Below are 21,319 nucleotides of genomic sequence, written 5' to 3'. Positions count from 1 at the left end.
GAATGAAAATTTACCGCACCTCATCCACCATCCCTACATGCAACATAAATTTGAGAATAGTTTCATTTAGGTGAACATATATTTGAAAACCAAAAGTATTATTAAAAAAAGTATATAAGAAAAGTTTTAGCTAGAGTCATTATTATATGTTGATTCATATATAAAATAACTACAAAACCTACCCGCATTGACCATTTCATCAACCTTCGTGTCTACTCTACTGTTCAAGACAAATTGCTCTACATCAATCCAAATAAAGCAACTGTCATACTTATATTTGAACATGAACACAGGGTGTTCCACAAGTTATTCAATATACGAATTTGACCCTCCAACAATAATTGTGTAATGACCCTCCAGGTCATTTTTAAATTAAAGAATTCTTTCCCTCGTATAGAGCATTCCTATAGCGACCCCAAGTCCTTTATGACTTGCTGGCACTGACTGTTCGGTCGCCTGGTTGTTCGTTTGGGTTTTAGGCCCGTTTCCCTGTTTTGGAGATTTTTATAACTTGAAAAGTTGACTTTGGTCAACCTTCTTGGAAGACGTGCTCAGATGAAAATTCTGACAGCTAGGTTAGCTTCGGAAGATCGATTTTGGTCTAGAACGACCCTTTGTTCACTTCCCGAGACTTTAGATAGCAATTGTGGAATCTGGCTCAAATGATACTGGGTGTGGGACCCACTTTTCGTCGAAGCGAGCTCCAAATGGAAATTCCGCCTTCACCATTGAGTCCGAAATATCATTTCCAATCAGATTCCATATAAGGTTTGTATTTTTCCGACTCCGAACGAGTCCGAAACATCGAAATTTAAGTTTGGAGGGTTGTAAAATTTTGACGCGGCGGTGACGTGGCAGAGCCACGTGACGACACGTGGCAGAGGTGGAAATTTCCAGATTTTTAAGAACGAATTTCGTCCAAATTTTTGTTCAACTTCAAATTGAGATTGCTCCTTCATTTTTAATCCAAATTAAGTGATTCAAAAGGCAAACTTCAAGAGAATTTCGAGGGGAATCTAGCGGTGATCTCGAAAACGCGAGGGGAGGCTTCGTTGAGGTAAGAAATCAATTTTTAGCCACTGCCAGTGTGATTTTCGGATGTTTTGTTGTTGAATTTTTGAAATGTGAGATCTTGATCATCGTAAGTCCGTTTTGAGTCATTCTTGTGGCTAACTTGTAGAGTTTTTCGCAAGGATCGTCGTGGTATAATCTGTTTGGGTTGAAAGGGTCTCGTTTTTCCGGAAATTGATGATGAAAGGGCTGTCCTTTTTAATTATTGTGGCTGATTTGCGGTGTTGTGGGCATCTGTTTGTGCTAAAATTTTGGGATATTAGTTTAGTAAGGTAGTTGGGACGTTTCCACGGATTCGATTTTGAGATTCTAAGTGTGGGCCCCACAATCCCGTTTTAGACCCGATTTTGGGTCCGTCTCCGAAAAATATAATTTTAGTGTCAATATATTCGTAATGACGAGGTGATTAACCTTTTGTTAGTGGGGAAGCATTTGGAGACCGTTCGGAGAGGAAAAGATCCGGTACCGTGAGTTGGAGCACGCGTGATCGGCTTTCAGGTAGGCTATGGTTTTCTCTCGTGAGATTGAGCATGTTTAGGCAATTGTTTATTGATTTGCTTGAGTATGGAGGGGTTCGGGTGTCGAGCATGCTAAATTTCTATAATTCCTGCCTTAGACCTTATTTCGGGAAAGTGTTGGATTATGACAGCATGTCTCTTGATATTATTGAATAGCCATATCTGGTGGTGTATATGATAATATTGATTTGAAGTATGTTTGGCCTTAGTCTAGGCTTAGACTAGTGTTGCCATAGACTTGCGAGATTTCGGATGTCGTTGGGCAGTAGAACTTTTTCCGACGTCGTTTCGGACGGTTAGCTCCTTGTAGACTGATATAGCAGACTTGAGTCTGATAGTCGGTAACTCAGCTTATGACCTTGTATCCATAATGCCCTGCTTTTATATCGGCTACAAATACCCGGTTAAAGTCCGTGGTCTAGCTTACTCATTATTGGATACTTCCTCGGCGATTTGGGGTATATGAGGGTCGGACTAAAAGGATTATTTATGGTAATCGGTTTGGTGATATTTCCCGCGACGGATGGTTGGATATTGATTCTTAGCTACAGTACCCGGTTAGAGTCCGTGGTCCAGCTTACTTATTCCAGGTTTAGCTACAGTACCCGGTTCGAGTCCGTGGTCCAGCTTACCTGTGATCTGGTTTCAGCTACAGTACCCGGTTAGAGTCCGTGGTCCAGCTCATTTATGTCCAGGCTTAGCTACAGTACCCGGTTCGAGTCCGTGGTCCAGCTTACCTGTGATCTGGTTTCAGCTACAGTACCCGGTTAGAGTCCGTGGTCCAGCTCATTTATGTCCAGGCTTAGCTACAGTACCCGGTTCGAGTCCGTGGTCCAGCTTACCTGTGATCTGGTTTCAGCTACAGTACCCGGTTAGAGTCCGTGGTCCAGCTCATTTATGTCCAGGCTTAGCTACAGTACCCGGTTCGAGTCCGTGGTCCAGCTTACCTGTGATCTGGTTTCAGCTACAGTACCCGGTTAGAGTCCGTGGTCCAGCTCATTTATGTCCAGGCTTAGCTACAGTACCCGGTTCGAGTCCGTGGTCCAGCTTACCTGTGATCTGGTTTCAGCTACAGTACCCGGTTAGAGTCCGTGGTCCAGCTCATTTATGTCCAGGCTTAGCTACAGTACCCGGTTCGAGTCCGTGGTCCAGCTTACCTGTGATCTGGTTTCAGCTACAGTACCCGGTTAGAGTCCGTGGTCCAGCTCATTTATGTCCAGGCTTAGCTACAGTACCCGGTTCGAGTCCGTGGTCCAGCTTACCTGTGATCTGGTTTCAGCTACAGTACCCGGTTAGAGTCCGTGGTCCAGCTCATTTATGTCCAGGCTTAGCTACAGTACCCGGTTCGAGTCCGTGGTCCAGCTTACCTGTGATCTGGTTTTAGCTACAGCACCCGGTTAGAGTCCGTGGTCCAGCTCACTTATGTCCAGGCTTAGCTACAGTACCCGGTTCGAGTCCGTGGTCCAGCTTACCTGTGATCTGATTTCAGCTACAGCACCCGGTTCGAGTCCGTGGTCCAGCCCACCCGTGCCCGACCTTTGGCTACAGCACCCGGTTCGAGTCCGTGGTCCAGCCCATATAGGTTGACTCATTAGCTATAGTACCCGGTTCGAGTCCGTGGTCCAGCTTGCACGTGGTGTATTCCCAATTCCTCACTAAAGCTTCAGTTTAGTCTTGATTACTCTCATCTGTAGGTTGAGGTTTTGGAGGTTGGAGAGATTCCGGTTAAAGTCCGGGACGTAATGAGATCTTGGAATATGATTGGGAATGGTTCAGTTACAAGTCCGGAAATTGGTAATATTGTGATAGACCTTCTAGCTCCATTATTTTACTTCAACTGTCAGTCCATCTGCCGGGCTTATGGGGGTCCGTGCAGGTGGTTTCTTTTATTGTGCACGAGCGTACCCGTCGGGTTTATGGGAGCCCGGCGGAGTTAGTTAGATTGCTTGTCTTTGTTGCCTGTACGCTCGTGTACATACCCCCCATTTACTACTCTTTGCACTTGATGTGACCCTTTATTTGCATTTCAGTTTACTTTTGCTTATCTTGCTCAGTCGGCCGATGATGCCTACTGGGTACCTGTTGTTTTGGTACTCATGCTACGCTCTGCATCTATTTTGTGATGCAGGTCCGAGCACTAGTAGCCAGCGTTGATCGAGCTTGGAGTAGACTTATCTGGAGACGGGGGTGAGCACACGGCGTTCTGTACTATTTCGGTCTCCATCTGTATATATAGACTTGTCTTCTTCCCTTCGAGACAGTCCAGTCTCTGTTGTCCAGTTTTGGGACTTGTACTCATTTTGTAGTAGCTCTGTACTAGTGACTTCCAGGTTCTGGGAGGGATCTTTATTTGTATATAAGTTTTTGGTTTGCGTCCGCCTGTTTATATTGTTATTTGCCTACTCTTGTTTGATTTCTACCCTCAGACCCATTACTTGTTGTTCCGGGTTACGGGTTGGCTTACCTACTGGTGGGTTATAGTAGGTGCCATCATGACTTGATAAATCGGGTCGTGACAAATTGGTATCAGAGCCCCAGGTTCGTCGGTCTCACTTGTACAGAGCTAACGTCTAGTAGAGTCCTGCAGATCGGTACGGAGACGTCCGTTACTTATCTTCGGGAGGCTACAGGATGTCTTTAGGAACGTGCTGCTTTTGTATCACTGTCGTGCATTGTGTGTCTTATCGATTTCTGAAAATTTTACTTGTACCACTCTTTTATAGGGATGGCTCGCACGCGTGGTAGGGCCCCAGCTAGGGGTAGAGGCCGACCTCGAGGTCGTGCCAGAGCTACAGCACCAGCCCAGGACCGAGAGCAAACTCCAGAGCCGGTGATAGAGCCACCAGCAGCTCCAGCACCGCAGCAGCCGATGGGTCCGGGATCAGCCCAGCCACCGCCCGAGCCTGTGGCAGCTCCAGATATACAGGCGATGCTCGTACAGATACTAGCTGCCATTGGGGGTATGCAGCAGGCCCCAGCTCCAGTTGTTCCAGTACCGCAGGGCCAGCCTACACCAGCGGCACCGATTGTCCAGCCTGACGATTTGGAGAGCGTCATGCCACTACGGGAGCAGAAGATGCTCGGTGTGTTCCTTAGACTATCACCGCCGAGGTTTTCTGGGGCAGTGGGGGAGGATGCCCACGAGTTTCTAGTTACTTGCCGCGAGCGGCTACAGACTTTGGGTTTAGTGGAGTCGAGAGGGGCAGACTTCACCGCTTACCAGTTAGACGGTCCCGCCAGGCAGTGGTGGCGTACATACTTAGAGACCAGGCCAGCTGGGTCTCCACCGGTCACATGGACTGAGTTTTCAGAGGCCTTCTTGGCCCGATTTATTCCCAGGAGCATCAGAGATCAGCTCAGAGATCAGTTTGCTCGGTTAGAGCAGGGCTCCATGACAGTATCAGAGTATGAGGCCCGATTCCACGAGCTCTCCAGGCATGCCGCCATGATATTACCTACTGAGGAGGAGAGGGTTCGTTGTTTTGTTCGGGGTTTGAGACTACAGTTGCGGATTGAGACTCAGTCTTTAGTCTCAGCGGGCCGCTCATTTCTAGATGTAGTGGACCATGCCCGCACTATCGAGCAGCTCCGTCGCGAGGCCCAAGGGGGCAGCGGCAAGAGACCTAGACAGGAGGATAGCTATGATAGGCGCCGTTTCAGACCCCGAGGGTCTTATGATAGATCCCAGCAGAGGTTTCAGTCGGGTCAGTCTAGTAGCCCCTTCCAGGCTGCTCTCCAGGCATCAGAGGGTGATCAGCACCGCCATATTGGTTTTAGTGCCGGTCCTAGTCGGGGCCGAGATAGTTCACAGATGGGTTCTTCTGGCCGGGGTAGCCGACCTCCAGCTCTCAGTCGACAGTTCCAGGGGTGTTATGAATGTGGGGGGTTAGATCATTGGGCCCGCGAGTGTCCCCATCGCAGGTTAGCCTTACCCGCTCCACAGGCAGCTAGGCATGCGCCAGCACCTCCAGCTAGAGGCAGAGGCCAGGGACAGGACCGTAGGGGTGGTCACCAGGGTATACGGGGTGGTCCCCGAGGAGGCAGATTAGGGGGCAGAGTCGATGCACAGGGTAGGGGAGTCCAGGCCCACTTTTATGCAGCTCCAGCTAGAGCAGATGCTGAGACCTCGGACGATGTGATCACAGGTACAGTGTTATTATGCCAGCAGCCCGCCTTGGCTTTATTTGATCCAGGCTCTACTTTTTCGTATGTTTCTGTCTACTATGCCTCTCGATTGAGTTTGATGTCTGAGCCTCTGGTAGCGCCGTTGCGTGTGTCGACCCCCGTGGGTGAGTCTTTAGTAGTGGATCAGGTATTTCGATCTTGCTTAGTTACTATCCAGGGGTGTGACACCCGGGCTGACCTTATATTGCTTGACATGGTTGATTTTGATGTGATTCTGGGCATGGATTGGTTATCCCCTTATCGCGCTGTTTTAGATTGCTTTTCTAAGACCGTTACCTTAGCCATTCCCGGTATTCCTCCGGTGGTGTGGCAGGGATCTCGTGGTAGCACACCAGTTGGGGTTATTTCTTTTATTCGTGCTAGGAGGCTAGTGGCTAGCGGATGCTTATCATATTTGGCCTATGTACGTGATGTGAGTAAGGAGGTTCCTCCGGTTGAGTCAGTTCCTGTTGTTCGTGACTTCATAGATGTGTTTCCTACTGATCTACCTGGCCTACCCCCAGAGCGTGATGTCGACTTTCCGATTGAGCTTGAGCCAGGTACTCGCCCTATTTCTATTCCGCCATATCGGATGGCTCCTGCAGAGCTCAAGGAGCTCAGTGTTCAGCTTCAGGATCTCTTGGGTAAGGGATTCATTAGGCCTAGTGTATCGCCTTGGGGTGCCCCAGTCCTCTTCGTGAAGAAGAAGGACGGTACTATGCGATTGTGTATTGACTACAGGCAGCTGAACAAGGTGACAGTGAAGAATCGATATCCTCTGCCTAGGATCGATGACCTATTTGACCAGCTACAGGGAGCTTCAGTGTTCTCTAAGATTGATTTGAGGTCCGGTTACCACCAGTTGAGGATTAGGGCAGCGGACATCCCTAAGACCGCATTTAGGACTCGTTATGGCCATTATGAGTTCTTGGTGATGTCGTTTGGGTTGACTAATGCCCCTGCTGCCTTTATGGACTTGATGACGCGTGTGTTCAGGCCTTATCTTGATTCCTTCGTCATAGTCTTCATTGATGACATACTAGTATACTCGCGGAGCCGGAGTGAGCATGAGCAACATTTGAGGATAGTGCTCCAGACTTTGAAAGATCAGCGGCTTTATGCCAAGTTCTCAAAGTGCGAGTTTTGGCTTGAGTCTGTAGCCTTCTTGGGGCACGTGGTGTCCCAGGAGGGTATTAGGGTTGATCCGACGAAGATTGATGCTATTCGTGATTGGCACAGGCCCATCTCTGTGACTGAGATTCGTAGCTTCGTCGGATTGGCAGGCTACTATAGGCGTTTTGTTGATCTTTGAAATAATTGTATTCCACATAAATGTCTTACTCGTACCACCATGGCTGTGTATAAAAAATAATTTCCCTTCTTCGTTATCCACTGTTGTTATTATTGCCTCATATGTCGGGCGTTGACAAGAATTTAACAAAGCGACTGATTGATCATGGAGTATTTGGAGCTTGTCTTTGTCGTAGTCTAGCTCTTCATTGATTAGGCGATTCCCTACATTTTGCATTAATGCTGAATCTGGAAGGGGCATTCCTTCTATATCTTTCAAACTTCTCCCTATCTTTAGAAGGATTCTTTCAATTTCAAATAGTGTGTACGCTTCAATCTGCTTTGTGTTTAGTTGCAAATAATTGAATTGTAATCTCTTTCACTGGATATGAGTGATATCTTCAGATAATATTCCATAGTTATTCTCCCATAGCTTACGTGTATCTGACACCTGACAGTTCATAAGTATAGTAACAAAGAGATGTCGCAACTCATTTCCAAAAGCCCAATGGGCTGCCTCAGACAAGCAGTCGTTCCACTCTTTGTCATCATCTAATAACCCCAAAGTGTAGCAGGCCTCTCTATATGTTTTATGATCTACTCCATTGATTCTTCTGATGCTTTCGAAGGAACTACACCCTTTGACAAAATTTAGCAGCATACACATGTAAAAACGTTCTCCACTTCTTGGATGTGCAAAGTAAATTCTGCCAACTGCGTGTCCCTTCTTCCTCCTGGTCCACTTTTTGTCTCTTCCATTCCTAACCCAACATGTTGGAAAATCAGAATATGTCAGCTCTTTTGCATCAGGGTATTCTTTGTTTGCCTCAAACCATTCTGTAAATTTTGTTTTTTCTAAATCGTGTCTGCTTAGTACGCTTTCAGCTGTCATTGATTCTTCAAATGTTATTGTGTTTTTCCCCTGTAAATGAAATGGTAAGCGCTTAACAGCCGGTTTCCTGTTATGTATATCAAATGAATAGATCCTCCAGCAAGCTTCTGTGGCTGATATGTATCTGCAATCTAGGTATTTATTTTATCTGATCGTTTCTGTTGGTATCCCGATTGATTCTATTATTGTTGTGGCTGTATCAAACCCTTTATGAACATACTCGAATAGGTACTTGACCTACCTCGCATAATTGCATACTTCAACATTTATATGTGCATCAAACTAGACAAGCAAGTCCCTGTTATATGGGACAACATATCGGTTGTCTAAGCTAGCACGATTTTTCTTGACTTCAATACATGTGTTCCGTCTCATATAAATAAGGAATCCATCCGAATAAAAAAAAATCAGTCATTGTATTTCTTTGGAAAATGTTTTGTGCACTTGCCTTATTTCATACATGGGCAACTGGGATTTTGTTCTCCACACGGTCCGTGCATCATGAAGTTTTTCACGGCATTATACCCATCTGGATCTTCTCTGTAATCTGGTATTTCAGCGGATATTACTCTGTTGATATGATCTGTTGTTGGGTTTTCTTATGTTTCACGAAGGAAAAGCAATATATAATCATGTGGCAAGCCTCTTTTCTGGAACTCAATTGTATATATACCTGCAAACAAATTAGTATGTGGACGTGATTAGCATGTTGGTTAGGTGAATTGGTTGCTAGATATCCTGTATTCATAAAGAAGTGATGTAATTCTTAGTAATTAAGCTTTGTAGGAGTTATGGTTAGGTCTTGTGTGCACATGTTTACGATTCTGTAATAATCTTCCATGTTTTTGGTTAGACATATAAATGTACCTATATTGTAATTTAAAAGCATTGAGATTGCATTTTGTGTGATTTAGTAAGACAATATTGAATATTATTGATTGTCATATCTTACACGCAATTATTGTCCCGAAAGGGTTATCCTTTTTAAGAATCTGCATTAGCTGTAACAACTTGATTTGGAAGACTCGGCATATAATGTCCACCCGGCAACCATCAGGATCTTGGTTTATTAGTCTCGTCATTGTATTTATTTCCGGCCACTTTGGGTTGCAAGTAAAAGTCAGGAACAAATTTGGGTATCCAGCCCACAAATATATAGCCATTGCATCTTGATAATTTTGTGCCCTATAGCGAGGTCCCTCAATGTGGGAGGAAGGTAGTATAATAGTTTTTCCCACCATTGAGCAATCTGAATCTCCACGTACAATAGCATCCATTAAGCCACCATAAAGATCAGACCTTAATTTCTGTTGATTTTTCCGGATGTACCTAAATCTTTCTTCTTCAATTGCCATGTACCCATCCACAATGTACTGCTGCAATAGCTTGTCAGCTTGGAGTAGAGTGTGTCCCTCATTGAGGCGTTGTTGTATGCGGTATCCATAAAATTGTCTTATTGTCAAGTTTGTCCGAGTGTATGTTTTTTGACTCTCAGAATCTAAAGGTATTCCAAGCCTATATCCATCTTCCCCATATGGATGTATTAATAGGTAATTCATCAACATGAAACTTGGATGTAAATTTGTGATCCTTTGTAGTCCGTTCTTGCGGTGTTCCACAATGACATCTCACTGGAAGTTAGCATCTGTAAGGTCTCCTATGATTAATCCAGCAACTTCAGAAGCCATTGGTCTGTTGTATTATCGGTCATCTTGGGTCCTTTCAGATAAGATGCGCATTGATATACCGTGAGTTTACGGTATTTCTAATACATTTCACTTACAAGTTGTGTGTGTATAGGGCCTTTTTATATTGGTTTTTATGTGTTTTATTATGTTTTGCAGGAAAGGTGTTCAGGCGCGGAAGTTTAGAGATAGCTGAAGGAAGTGCAGAAAAAGGCATCCACGGAGGTCATCTACGGATCGTAAGTCAATTCACGGTCCGTAGGTTATGACCGTAGATCAGCAGGAATGTGTTGAGGACAAATTAGAGAAATCTGACCAAGTGTGGAATCACGGTGCCCATTGACGGTTCGTAGATTAATCTACGGACCGTACTGTTGATCTGTAGAGTGACACTGCGAGTGTTCCAGTACCTGATTTTTGAAGATGCTAAGTATGGAGCTATGGAAAGGATTGACGGACCGTATGTCTATCTACGGTCCGTACTGCTGGTCCGTCGTTTGCTTCAGAGAAGCTGATGGTTGGATGCTGAAATATTTTCTAAGTCCCGAGTGACGGAAGGGACTTACGGACCGTAGATCAATCGAGATTCGTAAGTCAGTCTCGTGGATCGAAGACGCGTACTTGAACAAAACTTTCCTTAATTTGTTTCCTTTTTTATTTAGGATTTGTTTTCTATAAATAGGGCATGTAAACCTCATTTTTAGAGGTTAGACACTATTATTCTATTTTTGTTTTGTAACTTTGGAGATTAATTTGGAACCCTAGCAATTATTGATTTCCAAGTTCGTTTTGAAGATTTTGGCTTTCCAAATCAAGTTAATTTTCTGGGATTATTATTCTCTTTACGTAAGTTCATGATTTCTCCATCTACAATTATGAATTGTGTTCTTGCTAATATGAGTAACTAAATCCACAACTAGGGTTGTGGGAACCATGATCAATTAACAAAGTATGAATAGTAAATAAGCAATTCTTGACTAGTATTTTGCATGCATTGATAATTCTTTCGTTTAGAAGTCTTTTTAATGGTGGCTAACGTTAGAACTCGCCTTGTTACTACTTGCCGGACCAAGGAGGTAATTAACAAGAAAAGAATTATCAACATAGATTTAGTGTGATACTATCTAATAGGCTAGTGTCGATTGGTGCGAAGTAATAACTAAGCCAAACATCGATTATGATGTCTAATATGAGGTAAAGGTAAGGGTTAGTAAATTATACACACGTAGCCGGACCAAGGTGCGGGGTGAAATTCTCTAGATGCCGGACCAAGGATTTAGAGATACCTAACTTATCACTTTGCATGTAATACACTAGAAAAGGATTGCTATTACTAGGATTACTGCGTTATGAGATTATGGGGAACACGTATACCCTAGTTATTTCTCTTATCTTGATAACAACCAAAGTTGAGTTTAATTATTGACTACTTATTAAGTTCTTACTATTTGTTTCACACAAGCACAACCCCCCTTTTTATTACCTGTTTCTGGAAATAATTTGACTAATCGAATATAATTGTTGGTTAAAAGTAAAGTCTAAACCATTTTCCTCGTGGGATCGATCTCAACCTACAAGTTGGGTTCTTTACTTGATAACGATCGCTTATGCTTCTGAAAGGAGGTGTAATTTGAGCGTATCAAATTTTGGCGCCGCTGCCGGGGAATCTGGCTTTTAGATTTAGTTTTAACTACAATATTGAACGTTAGTCAAATATTTCCTAATTTTACTTTTTTTTCTTTGTTTTTGTCTCTCTCAGGTTCCGACTCTAGTGTATGCCAAGTACACGGAGCCAAGGCGAACCACTTACTCCGTACGATCCAGAGTTGAACAGAACTTTGCGAAGAATGAACAATCAAGGACTTCCAGTTCATCCTATCGGAGGAAATCTAGATGAAGCAGTTGAGTTACAGCAGCCAAGAGTAGTTGGTGGGGAAAACCGGGGTCTAGCTGAAAATCAATTGGGAGATGCAATGAGAGTGCATGGTCCACCAGGCCCACAACACCATGACAACTATCGGGGCAACGTCGACATAGCAGATTCCGATGGACCCATCGTCCTACCTCCTCTACCTCCAGGGCACACATTTGTGGTGACTAGTAGTTTGATGCAGATGCTTACAGCAAGAGGCTTATTTTCAGGATCGCCATCGGAGGATCCACATGCTCACTTAGCCAAGCTCAGGGTGGTTTGCAAAAGTTGTGTAGGCAGACCAGACTTGGATATGAACGTCATTGGGTTACGAGTGTTCCCTCTGTCACTGACAGGCGATGCTGCAGTATGGTTCACAGAGCTTCCTTGTAACTCAATTTTCACATGGGACCAACTAGCAGAGGTATTTAAAGCAAAGTACTATCCAGTATCTAAGAAGCTCAATCATCGTATTGATGATGAGTCACTGAAGGAATATTTCTATCGAGGATAGGATGATAACAATAAAACAGTACTTGATATTATTGCTAGAGGTTCATATGGTGATTGTACATACGCACAGATTGCTGAAAAATTGGAGAGGATATCTCGCAATAATAAAGCGTGGAGCACTAGAAGGTTGGGAGAAACACATTTGCTGTTCATAATGCTACTGTTAACTCTGCAGATGATATTCGTGAGGAGATGGCTCAGATGAGGACAGAGTTGGGGTTGGTATTGAAGCATGTGAGTGGAGGGGCAGAAAAGGTAAATGCTGTAAATTACTTAACTAGGACTCCACCACCACTTGAGGAGTGTTACTATGAAGAGGACACTTATACAGTGAATGATCAGACGGGGGGTTTCCGACCAGACGCCCAAAGATCCAACACGGAAAATTGACGCCAAGGTCAAGGGAACCAAGGTCGGAACTATGGAAATTACAACCGAGAGGGTCACTATGTCCGAGATGGGAACTTCAATCGCGACAACAACTACAACAGGAACAACTACGGCAACAGAAACGATCAGGTTGGACCCTATGTTCCCCCTCAAAATCGGGAATCTGGTGCTAGGGAAGTTGGAGGTAATATGACGCGTATTGAAGATATGCTGCAGAAGATGATGAGAAGGTTTGATGCTACTGATGAGAATGTGAAGGAGATGAGAAACGACTTATCTAGTATTGTCAAAAGGTTGATGCCCATGCAGTGTCGATAAAGCATCTAGAGCAGCAGATGACGCAGTTGTCTACTACAGTGAACCCGCGTCAACCTGGCACTCTTCCTAGCAACACCATTCATAATCCAAAGAATGATGGGCATTATATGGCAATTACCACTCGAGGAGGTAAGCAAACCATAGATCCACCTATGCCGTCTGTGGTAGAAGTTGAGAATAAAAAAAAAGATGATGTGGTGAAAGATAGAGAGGAGTCAGAGGTTGTGACAGAACAAGAAGTGGAGGTACCTCAGAAAGTGGTTCCTATACCTAGACCTCCACCACCTTTTCCTCAAAGGTTAGTGAAGAAGACTGAAGATGGGAAATATCACAGATTTATCACTATGTTGAAGCAGCTTTCTATCAATGTCCCTTTGATAGAAGCCTTGGAGCAAATGCCTGGATATGCAAAATTCATGAAAGATATGGTGACAAAGAAAAGGTCTGTGAGTTTTGAAGATGATGATAGATTGCAGCATTGTAGTGCTATTGCTACAAGATCTCTGGTGCAGAAGAAGGAAGACCCTGGTGCTTTCACGATCCCATGTACTATAGGGTTATTACACTTTGCTAAGGCATTGTGTGATCTTGGTGCTAGCATCAACCTCATGCCTTTATCTATTTACAAGAAGTTGGGTCTAGGGGATCCAAAGCCCACTGCAATGCGGTTACTGATGGCTGATCGGACTGTGAAGAGGCCCATAGGTGTGCTCCATGATGTGCTAGTGAAAGTAGAGTCTTTCATCTTTCCGGCGGATTTTGTGATCCTTGACTGTGAGGTTGATTTTGAGGTTCCCATCATCCTTGGGAGACCATTTCTTGCCACAGGGCCTGCGTTAGTTGATATGGAAAAGGGACAGATGAAGTTCAGACTGAACAATGAAGAAGCAACTTTCAATATCTGTAGATCCATGAAGCAGAATGGTGAGCTACAAACAGTATCTGCTATAACTTACAGAGTGGAGAGTGGGTTAGAAGTGCAAATTGAAGAGCGATTAGGTGTTGAGGCACTAGCAGCAGTCACGATGAATTTTGGTAGTGATGGTATTGAAGAATATGATGAGTTGGTAGCCGCACTTGATAAGTGTGAATACCGGTCCAAACCAAAGAAGTATGAACTAGACATGAATAATCGCGAGTCCCCACCCACAAGACCATCTATTGTGGAGGCACCGAAATTGGAGCTTAAAGCTCTACCACCACACTTGAGGTATGTATATTTAGGCGAAGAGAATACTTTGACGGTCATCATTGCAGCAGATTTGAATGCAAGGCAAGTAGAGTGTTTGGTGACTGTATTAAAGAAGTTCAAGCGAGCGATTGGGTGGACTATTGCAGATATTATTGGGATTCCCCCCCGGTATCTGTTCTCACAAAATCCAACTCATACCAGATCATAAGCCCAGTGTTGAGCACCAGAGAAGATTAAATCCACCTATGCAAGAGGTAGTAAAAAAGGAGATCATCAAATGGCTGGATGCGGGAGTTATTTATCCCATCTCATATAGTAATTGGGTGTGTCCTGTGCAATGTGGACCTAAAAAAGGTGGTATGACTGTGGTTCCAAATGAAAGAAATGAGCTTGTTCCAATGAGGCCTGTCACTAGATGGAGGGTTTGCATGGATTACCAGAAGTTGAATGCGTGGACCGAGAAAGACCACTTCCCTATGCCATTCTTGGATCAGATGTTAGATAGACTTCCAGGCAAGGGTTGGTATTGTTTTCTTGATGGATATTCGGGCTACAATCAAATTTCTATAGCTCCAGAAGACCAAGAGAAGACCACCTTCACTTGCCCATATGGGACTTTTGCGTTCAAACGAATGCCCTACGGATTGTGCAATGCTCCAGCGACCTTCCAGAGATGTATGATGTCGATATTTTCTGATATGGTGGAGGACACTATTTAGGTGTTCATGGATGATTTTTCAGTGGTAGGTGATTCGTTTGATCACTGTCTAAAACATCTGGCCGAGGTGCTCAAAAGATGTGAAGACTCCAACTTGGTGCTGAATTGGGAGAAATGTCATTTCATGGTAAAAGAAGGAATAGTGTTGGGTCATCGAATTTCAGAGAAAGGTATTGAGGTTGATAGAGCTAAAGTTGAGGTAATAGAAAAGCTTCCACCACCTATCTCTGTAAAAGGTGTTAGTAGTTTTCTTGGGCATGCAGGTTTTTATAGGAGATTCATCAAAGATTTCTCAAATATTACACATCCCTTGTGCAAACTGCTTGAGAAGGAGAATAAATTTTTCTTTGATGATTCTTGTCTTAGAGCATTTGGAGAGTTGAAGGAAAAGTTGGTTACAACACCTATCATTATTTCACCAGATTGGGAACAACCGTTTGAGGTAATGTGTAATGCGAGCGGAGTGGCGCTTGGTGTAGTATTGGGTCAAAGGCGTGACAAAATTCTTCACCCTATTTACTATGCTAGCAAAGCTCTGAATGTGGCCCAGAAGAATTATACAGTGCCCGAACAAGAACTTCCTGCGGTGGTTTTTGCATTCGAAAAATTTCGTTCCTACTTGCTTGGTACTAAGGTCATCGTGCATACTGACCATTCTGCATTGAGGTATTTGATGGCGAAAAAGGATGCAAAACCACGATTGATCAGATGGGTATTGTTGCTGCAAGAGTTTGATTTTGTGGTAAAAGATAGAAAGGTAACCGAAAATCAAGATGCCGACCACTTGTCCAGATTAGAGGAAGAGGCCATGCTAAAGCTTGGAGATAGGGCTGAAATTAATGATGCGTTTCCAGATGAACAGGTATTGGCTGCTTCTAATGATTTGATTCCTTGGTTCGCAGAGTTTGCTAATTATTTGGCAAGTGACATTGTGCCACCCGATTTGTCTTTTCACCAAAGAAAGAAATTTATGCATGATGTGAAGAAATTCTTTTGGTATGAACCTTATTTGTATCGTAGTTGTGCTGATGAGATTATTCGTCGCTGTGTGCCTGAGGCTGAAATGCTGAGTGTACTTGAAGCATGTCATTCATCACCCGTTGGTGGGCATCATAGTGGTATTCGCACTGCACATAAGATTTTGCAGTGTGGGTACTACTGGCCTACCATCCACCAAGACGCTCATGATTTCGCCAAGTCTTGTGATCGGTGCCAAAGAGATGGAGGAATTTCAAAGAGACAAGAGCTCCCTATGAATCCCATATTGGTGATCGAATTGTTTGATGTATGGGGCATTGATTTCATGGGCCCATTTGTGAGTTCATATGGGATGAAATATATTCTGGTCGCGGTTGATTATGTATCGAAGTGGGTGGAAGCAGTAGCACTCCCCAACAACGAAGGTAAAAGTGTCACAACATTCCTGAAAAAGAATATCTTCTCCAGATTTGGTACACCAAGGGTTGTTATTAGCGATGGAGGCTCTCACTTTTGTAACAAGTTGTTCAAAACACTACTTGAGAAATATGGTGTCCGTCACAATGTAGCCACTCCTTTCATCCACAGACTAGCGGTCAAGTTGAGGTGTCCAACAGAGAAATAAAACAGATATTGGCGAAGACTGTGAACGCCAATCGAACTGATTGGTCAAGGAAGCTTGATGATGCTCTATGGGCATATCGCACTGCATACAAGACCCCCATAGGTATGTCTCCTTACCAACTTGTATATGGGAAGTCTTGTCATTTACCAGTAGAGTTAGAGCACAAAGCAATGTGGGCAATGAAAAAGTTAAATTTGGATTGGGGCACTGCATCTAATCAAAGGATGAACGACTTGAACGTGCTTGATGAGTTTCGCCTCAAAGCGTATGAAAGTTCAGCCTTATACAAAGAGAAGATGAAGAGGTATTATGATCAAAGAATTGAAAAATGAGAATTTGTGGTTGGCGATCGTGTGATGCTATTCAACTCTAGGTTGCGCTTGTTTCCAGGCAAACTCAAGTCCAAGTGGACTGGGCCATTTTTGCTCACAAAAGTGCTCTCGCATGGAGCGGTTGAGCTAGAAAATAAGGACGGAACAAGGTTTGTGGTGAACGGGCAATGAATAAAGATCTATCTAGGAAATGCTGAAACTGTGCAAGAAGTGATTGAGACCTACAATCTTGATGAAGTCTAAATAATCAAGATACCTGCGTCGTGCCGCGACGTTAAATCAAGCGCTGCTTGGGAGGCAACCCAAGATGTAAAATCTAGCCAACAATAGGGTTCTGTTTTACATTAGGTAGTTTAGTTTTCTTTGATTACTTGCGTTTTGGTATCAATGTAGGTAGGGGTTTCAGTATTTTAGTTCTTAGTGTTGGCTAGAAGTAATATAGGGTCCGTGTCTAAAAAGTGTCCAGAAAATGTAAAAAAAAATAGCCTATTGGTTGCTTCATGTGCAGGTACACCATGCAAGAAATCTGCAGAAAATGGTCTGGTGCAGAGGTCTACGGACCCCATCGACGGTCCGTCGATAGATCCACGGACCGTCAATGGTATCCGTAGATCCTAGGTAAGTCCCTAACATTGTCTTAGTAAAAGTGTGATCTACGGTCCTGATCTACGGACCGTAGATCAACTCACGGACCGTAGACGGGGTCTTGTGAGTCCACACCTTACAGTTAACTGACTGACCCGGACCCCCATTACTTAAAACACCCATTGTTTCAAATCATTCTTCTTCCCTCCATTGCTCTCTCAACCGTTTCTCCCACTCTTTAAATTCCCCAAATCACTCCATAACCACAACATAATATCCTCCCTTCCATATATTCCCAAAACCCTTTCCATACCATAATCAACCCACTCCATAATCTGATAAAAAGGGTCCTGTGTTTGGTCAGTGACGAAAAGGTGACTCCTTGGTCTTGCTAAATCATAGAACCATCATGCAATCACCCCACTCCTTGTTGCTTGTAAGGTAATAGACTTTCTCTTCACTTTGAATTTCAATTCATAGATTGAATATAGAGGGTCAGGAGTGGGTCTTGACCTTGGGTAATTGTTAGATTGTATTGCATGATAAACTTGAGTAGTACAATGCCCTTGGAATGATAGATAGTGATTGTATAGCTTTAATTGTGATGTGAGTTTATGTGATCGTAAATACTACGTGCTAGTTTCGACTTAGGGTTCCACATCTAGTCTAAATTGTTGGGTGTAATAATAATCGGTTGGAATCTTAAGAATGACGAATTAGCATATTTCAATTGTGTAGATGCATGATTAGGTTATGATAATAATGAAACCAAAAGCAAAAAATGATCTGCACTTCCGTGGTTTTCATCTGCGACCTATATTTCAGGCACCCTGATCCACGGACCGTAGATCAGTCTACGGACTGTAGGTCTCTTCCGTGGATGACTTCTGTAGCATCTGTAAAAAAAAAAATTGGACATAGTTTGGGTCGTTACCAACTCTAAATGAGTTCTTTTGCTGCATATGGTTAGTTTTGGCACTAATGACGTTCCTGCAGGTACGATGGCACCCAAGAAGATGGTCACCTACTCGAAACGGGGCAAGTCCAAATCGGTTGCCCCTAGCTTCCGGTTGATTGATGAGGACACCGAGAACGACTCTGACCCCGCATATGTGCCTCTAAACCCAAGGGCCTCTCGCGTAGAACCCAGGAACACCCCCCGGAATGTGTTCCCCGACGTAGTCACTGTCTCCCAGTCTGATGAGGAGCACACACTGATCGGGTCACCAACTGGGGCTGCTTCCAGTTCGGAGGGTCCTATGTCCGGCTCCGAGTCTACCCATGCATCAGGCTCCCAATCATCACAATCCGAGTCTGTCCATGCTACAGGGTCCAACGCCAAATCGTCCACAGGGTCTGGAGAGAATGACCAAGCAGCCTCGTCTGATGAGGCAACTAGTTCAGAGGCCATCCCGGCACCAAGGAATGATGAACCTGCTCCGGTAGCAGGGGAGCTGAATAGGTGGTGTGTCGAGGGTCTATGGCAGATCTATCGGGATGCAAATATGGTGAATGACAAACAGAAAATGGCCCGATTAATACAAGAGGAGCGCAGAGTCCTTACGGGGAGCTTGCATACTGTGCCAGATATTCACCGGCTTTTCAAACTTCACAAGTGTGACTGGATGGCCCGAGATCCAGGGATGTATAGCGAGGAGATTGTCCGAGAGTTCTATGCGTCCTATGCTGCCACTCTCCGCGGGTCCATTTCCAAGCGGTCAAAGCTACTAGCGCAGGCCCCGCTCACTTCCACCTTGGTTCGAGGGTGTCTGGTGGATATATCACCCGCCACCATTAGCCGATTTCTCTATGGTCCTACCACGGGCCACTCTTGGTCTCCTAACACGTCGGAATTTGATTACCGCTAGGACATCGTGCGGAGTGGCACTTTCTAGAGGAATACTGAGCAGCGTGAGGCTGTGATACTATGGCTGACCAGGTACATTGCTGCAGATGGCGAGCGTGCAGAATGGGTCGCTGCTCCACGGTTGGTCATCCGGAAGGCCACATTGAACTTCGTAGCAAAATTCTTCTGGCTATTGGTACGCAACAGAGTGTCGCCCACAAAAGCGGACAATCAGGTCACTTGGGACAGAGCGGTGATGGTTGCTGAATTGGTGGCGGGAGTAGAGATCGACTTTGCCCAAATGCTGCTGGCAGAGATCCACGAGAGAGCTTTCAGGACCTCCACTACTTACGCTTTCCCCTGTCTGATATTTCACTTGTGTAGGGACTCTGGAGTGCCGATCTGGCATTGTGACCGGCTAGTCCACCCTACAGGGGCATTGGACATCGGCCTTATTCGGGATGACGCGAATGTGGCAGCACCTCGCAGAGAGCCCCAGATTGAGGTACCCACATTGAGCTCCGATCTTGCAGACACTGTGGGGCAGGCACAGGGTGGTGACCCTATTATCCCAGACCACAACGACACAGTCCCAGGCTCCTCTTCTCAGGCAGCTAGTGTTGCCCCTAGTTCTTCCTGGTCTACACCACCGTTAGGAACGACGGTTGTCCCGATGGCCATAGTACTAAAGTTAGAGGCGCAGATGGCCACACTGCTGCATCACATCCAGCCTTGGATGCAAAAGTCAATTGCCGAGTCCGAGGCTAGATTGGAGCGCAGGATGGAGGGGATGATGGACCGTAAGGTCCTGGTGGTTAATAAGCGGCTTGACACCTTTGAGTTGCGAGTCCTCGAGCGATCAGTTCCGGCCACAGACTTATCTGCTTTGCAGGCTGACATAGCCAGCCTCCGGACTGATGTGGATGCCCTTCTTGCTGCACCTTCAGTTGAGACTCCGGCGGCTCCTACTGCACTGACTGATAATACAGTGCTAGATGCTCTATTCAGTGGCATCGCCGAGGAGGGGCCTGCACCGACACATGGCAAGGGCAAGCGGCACCGTTCTCATCGCACGGAGGAAGAGAAAGCTCAGAAAAGACAACGCCGACAAGAGAAGGAGGCTAGGAGGGCCTCGATTGCAGATGAAGAGTTGCGCCAGCAGAGGGTGCGTGAGAGAGCTGCAGGGGCATCGAGCTCTGCTCCGGTTGCAGAGGATCAGTCTATTTTAAGAGGCGTGGCGAGCACCACTGATGGTGCGGAGCGTTTGATAGAACGCACTACTGAGGGTGCTTGGAGTGCTGAGGTGGGCACTACTGAGGGTGCCCCCACTGATGTTCCAGAGGGCTCCGGGAAACCGGATCCCCCTGCTTGTTGATGATTCACCGGCACTTTGCGCCACAGGTTTGCTTCACTCAAATCCATTCACTTTTACTGTCTATGTATGCAATTGTGGGTAATTGCATCTATTTTTGTTGGGGGTGGGGTAAATGGATCGTGAGTGATAGGGTGAAGCCTGAGTAACCCAACTCATGTATCCTCTCTTGGGGTTTTCTTGCCTGTGTTCTTTTACCCCAAGAGACTGTTTAATTTTTGTTGAACCGGCATGTCTTAGGATTGTGTGTGTAGAAGCATGATACAGAACGAAGCATGATGGCATGACTTAGAAAAAAATGATACCCGTCAAATTCTAGGTTGTATGCTAGAAGTAGGCTACGAGTTGCTGATTGTGTTGGCTCTGACATAGTAACAATCGACTTGATTGCATGATTAAACCTGAAACTTGAACTGGGTATTCTGATAATCTGATAATGAAACTTGTGCCAAGAGTGGGTGAGAATCGTTGACTGTTCAAATAGTTTTGTGTAAAACTAGAACTTGCTCGGTTAGTCCTGCTAAGACAATTCAATCTAGAGGATAGGAAGTGATCATAGGCCGTTGTTCTAAAAAAACCCATAAATTGCCTAGAAGGATTCAACCAAATGAAATAATTGTTCCCTTTGATCCAACTTTGAGCCTAAAAATAAACCATTTCTTTCTAAAACCCCGAACTCAACTTCCCATAATCTACTATGTTGGTCCCGATCCCTCCTTGGACATGTACACTTTGACTTAGGCCAAAAGCCTAAGTTAAGGGTGGCTAATGTAAAAAGTAACTTCAATCTTGGCCCTGACTTGACATCGGGTATTGTGAACCTCAACTAACGGAACATCCATAAGTTGAGGGTGGCTATGAAAGAGGAAACTGAAAGAAAAATGGGGATGAAAAGAGTGAAAAATGAAAAAAAAACAA

At 44.7% G+C, this 21,319-nt stretch overlaps 1 protein-coding gene and 1 long non-coding RNA gene across 2 annotated transcripts in view; both read left to right on the top strand.

Annotated features, from left to right (window-relative positions):
- Positions 1-21,319, top strand: part of LOC125863950 (uncharacterized) — a 180,610-nt gene that overhangs the window by 62,575 nt on the left and 96,716 nt on the right. The window contains exon 2 of the mRNA XM_049543915.1: positions 4,313-5,734. Within this exon, the coding sequence (XP_049399872.1) occupies positions 4,313-5,734 (1,422 nt within the window). The remainder of the gene's footprint in view (positions 1-4,312; positions 5,735-21,319) is intronic.
- Positions 956-3,964, top strand: LOC125864654 (uncharacterized). The gene is made up of 2 exons (XR_007446256.1): positions 956-1,057; positions 3,718-3,964. It is a non-coding gene; the product is annotated as an uncharacterized LOC125864654 (long non-coding RNA).

Source organism: Solanum stenotomum, chromosome 1 (genome assembly GCF_019186545.1).
Source record: "Solanum stenotomum isolate F172 chromosome 1, ASM1918654v1, whole genome shotgun sequence".
In the NCBI taxonomy this organism is placed as follows: Eukaryota; Viridiplantae; Streptophyta; class Magnoliopsida; order Solanales; family Solanaceae; genus Solanum; species Solanum stenotomum.
Note: the sequence above shows the minus strand (reverse complement) of the source record. Positions and strands in the feature narration are given on the sequence as shown.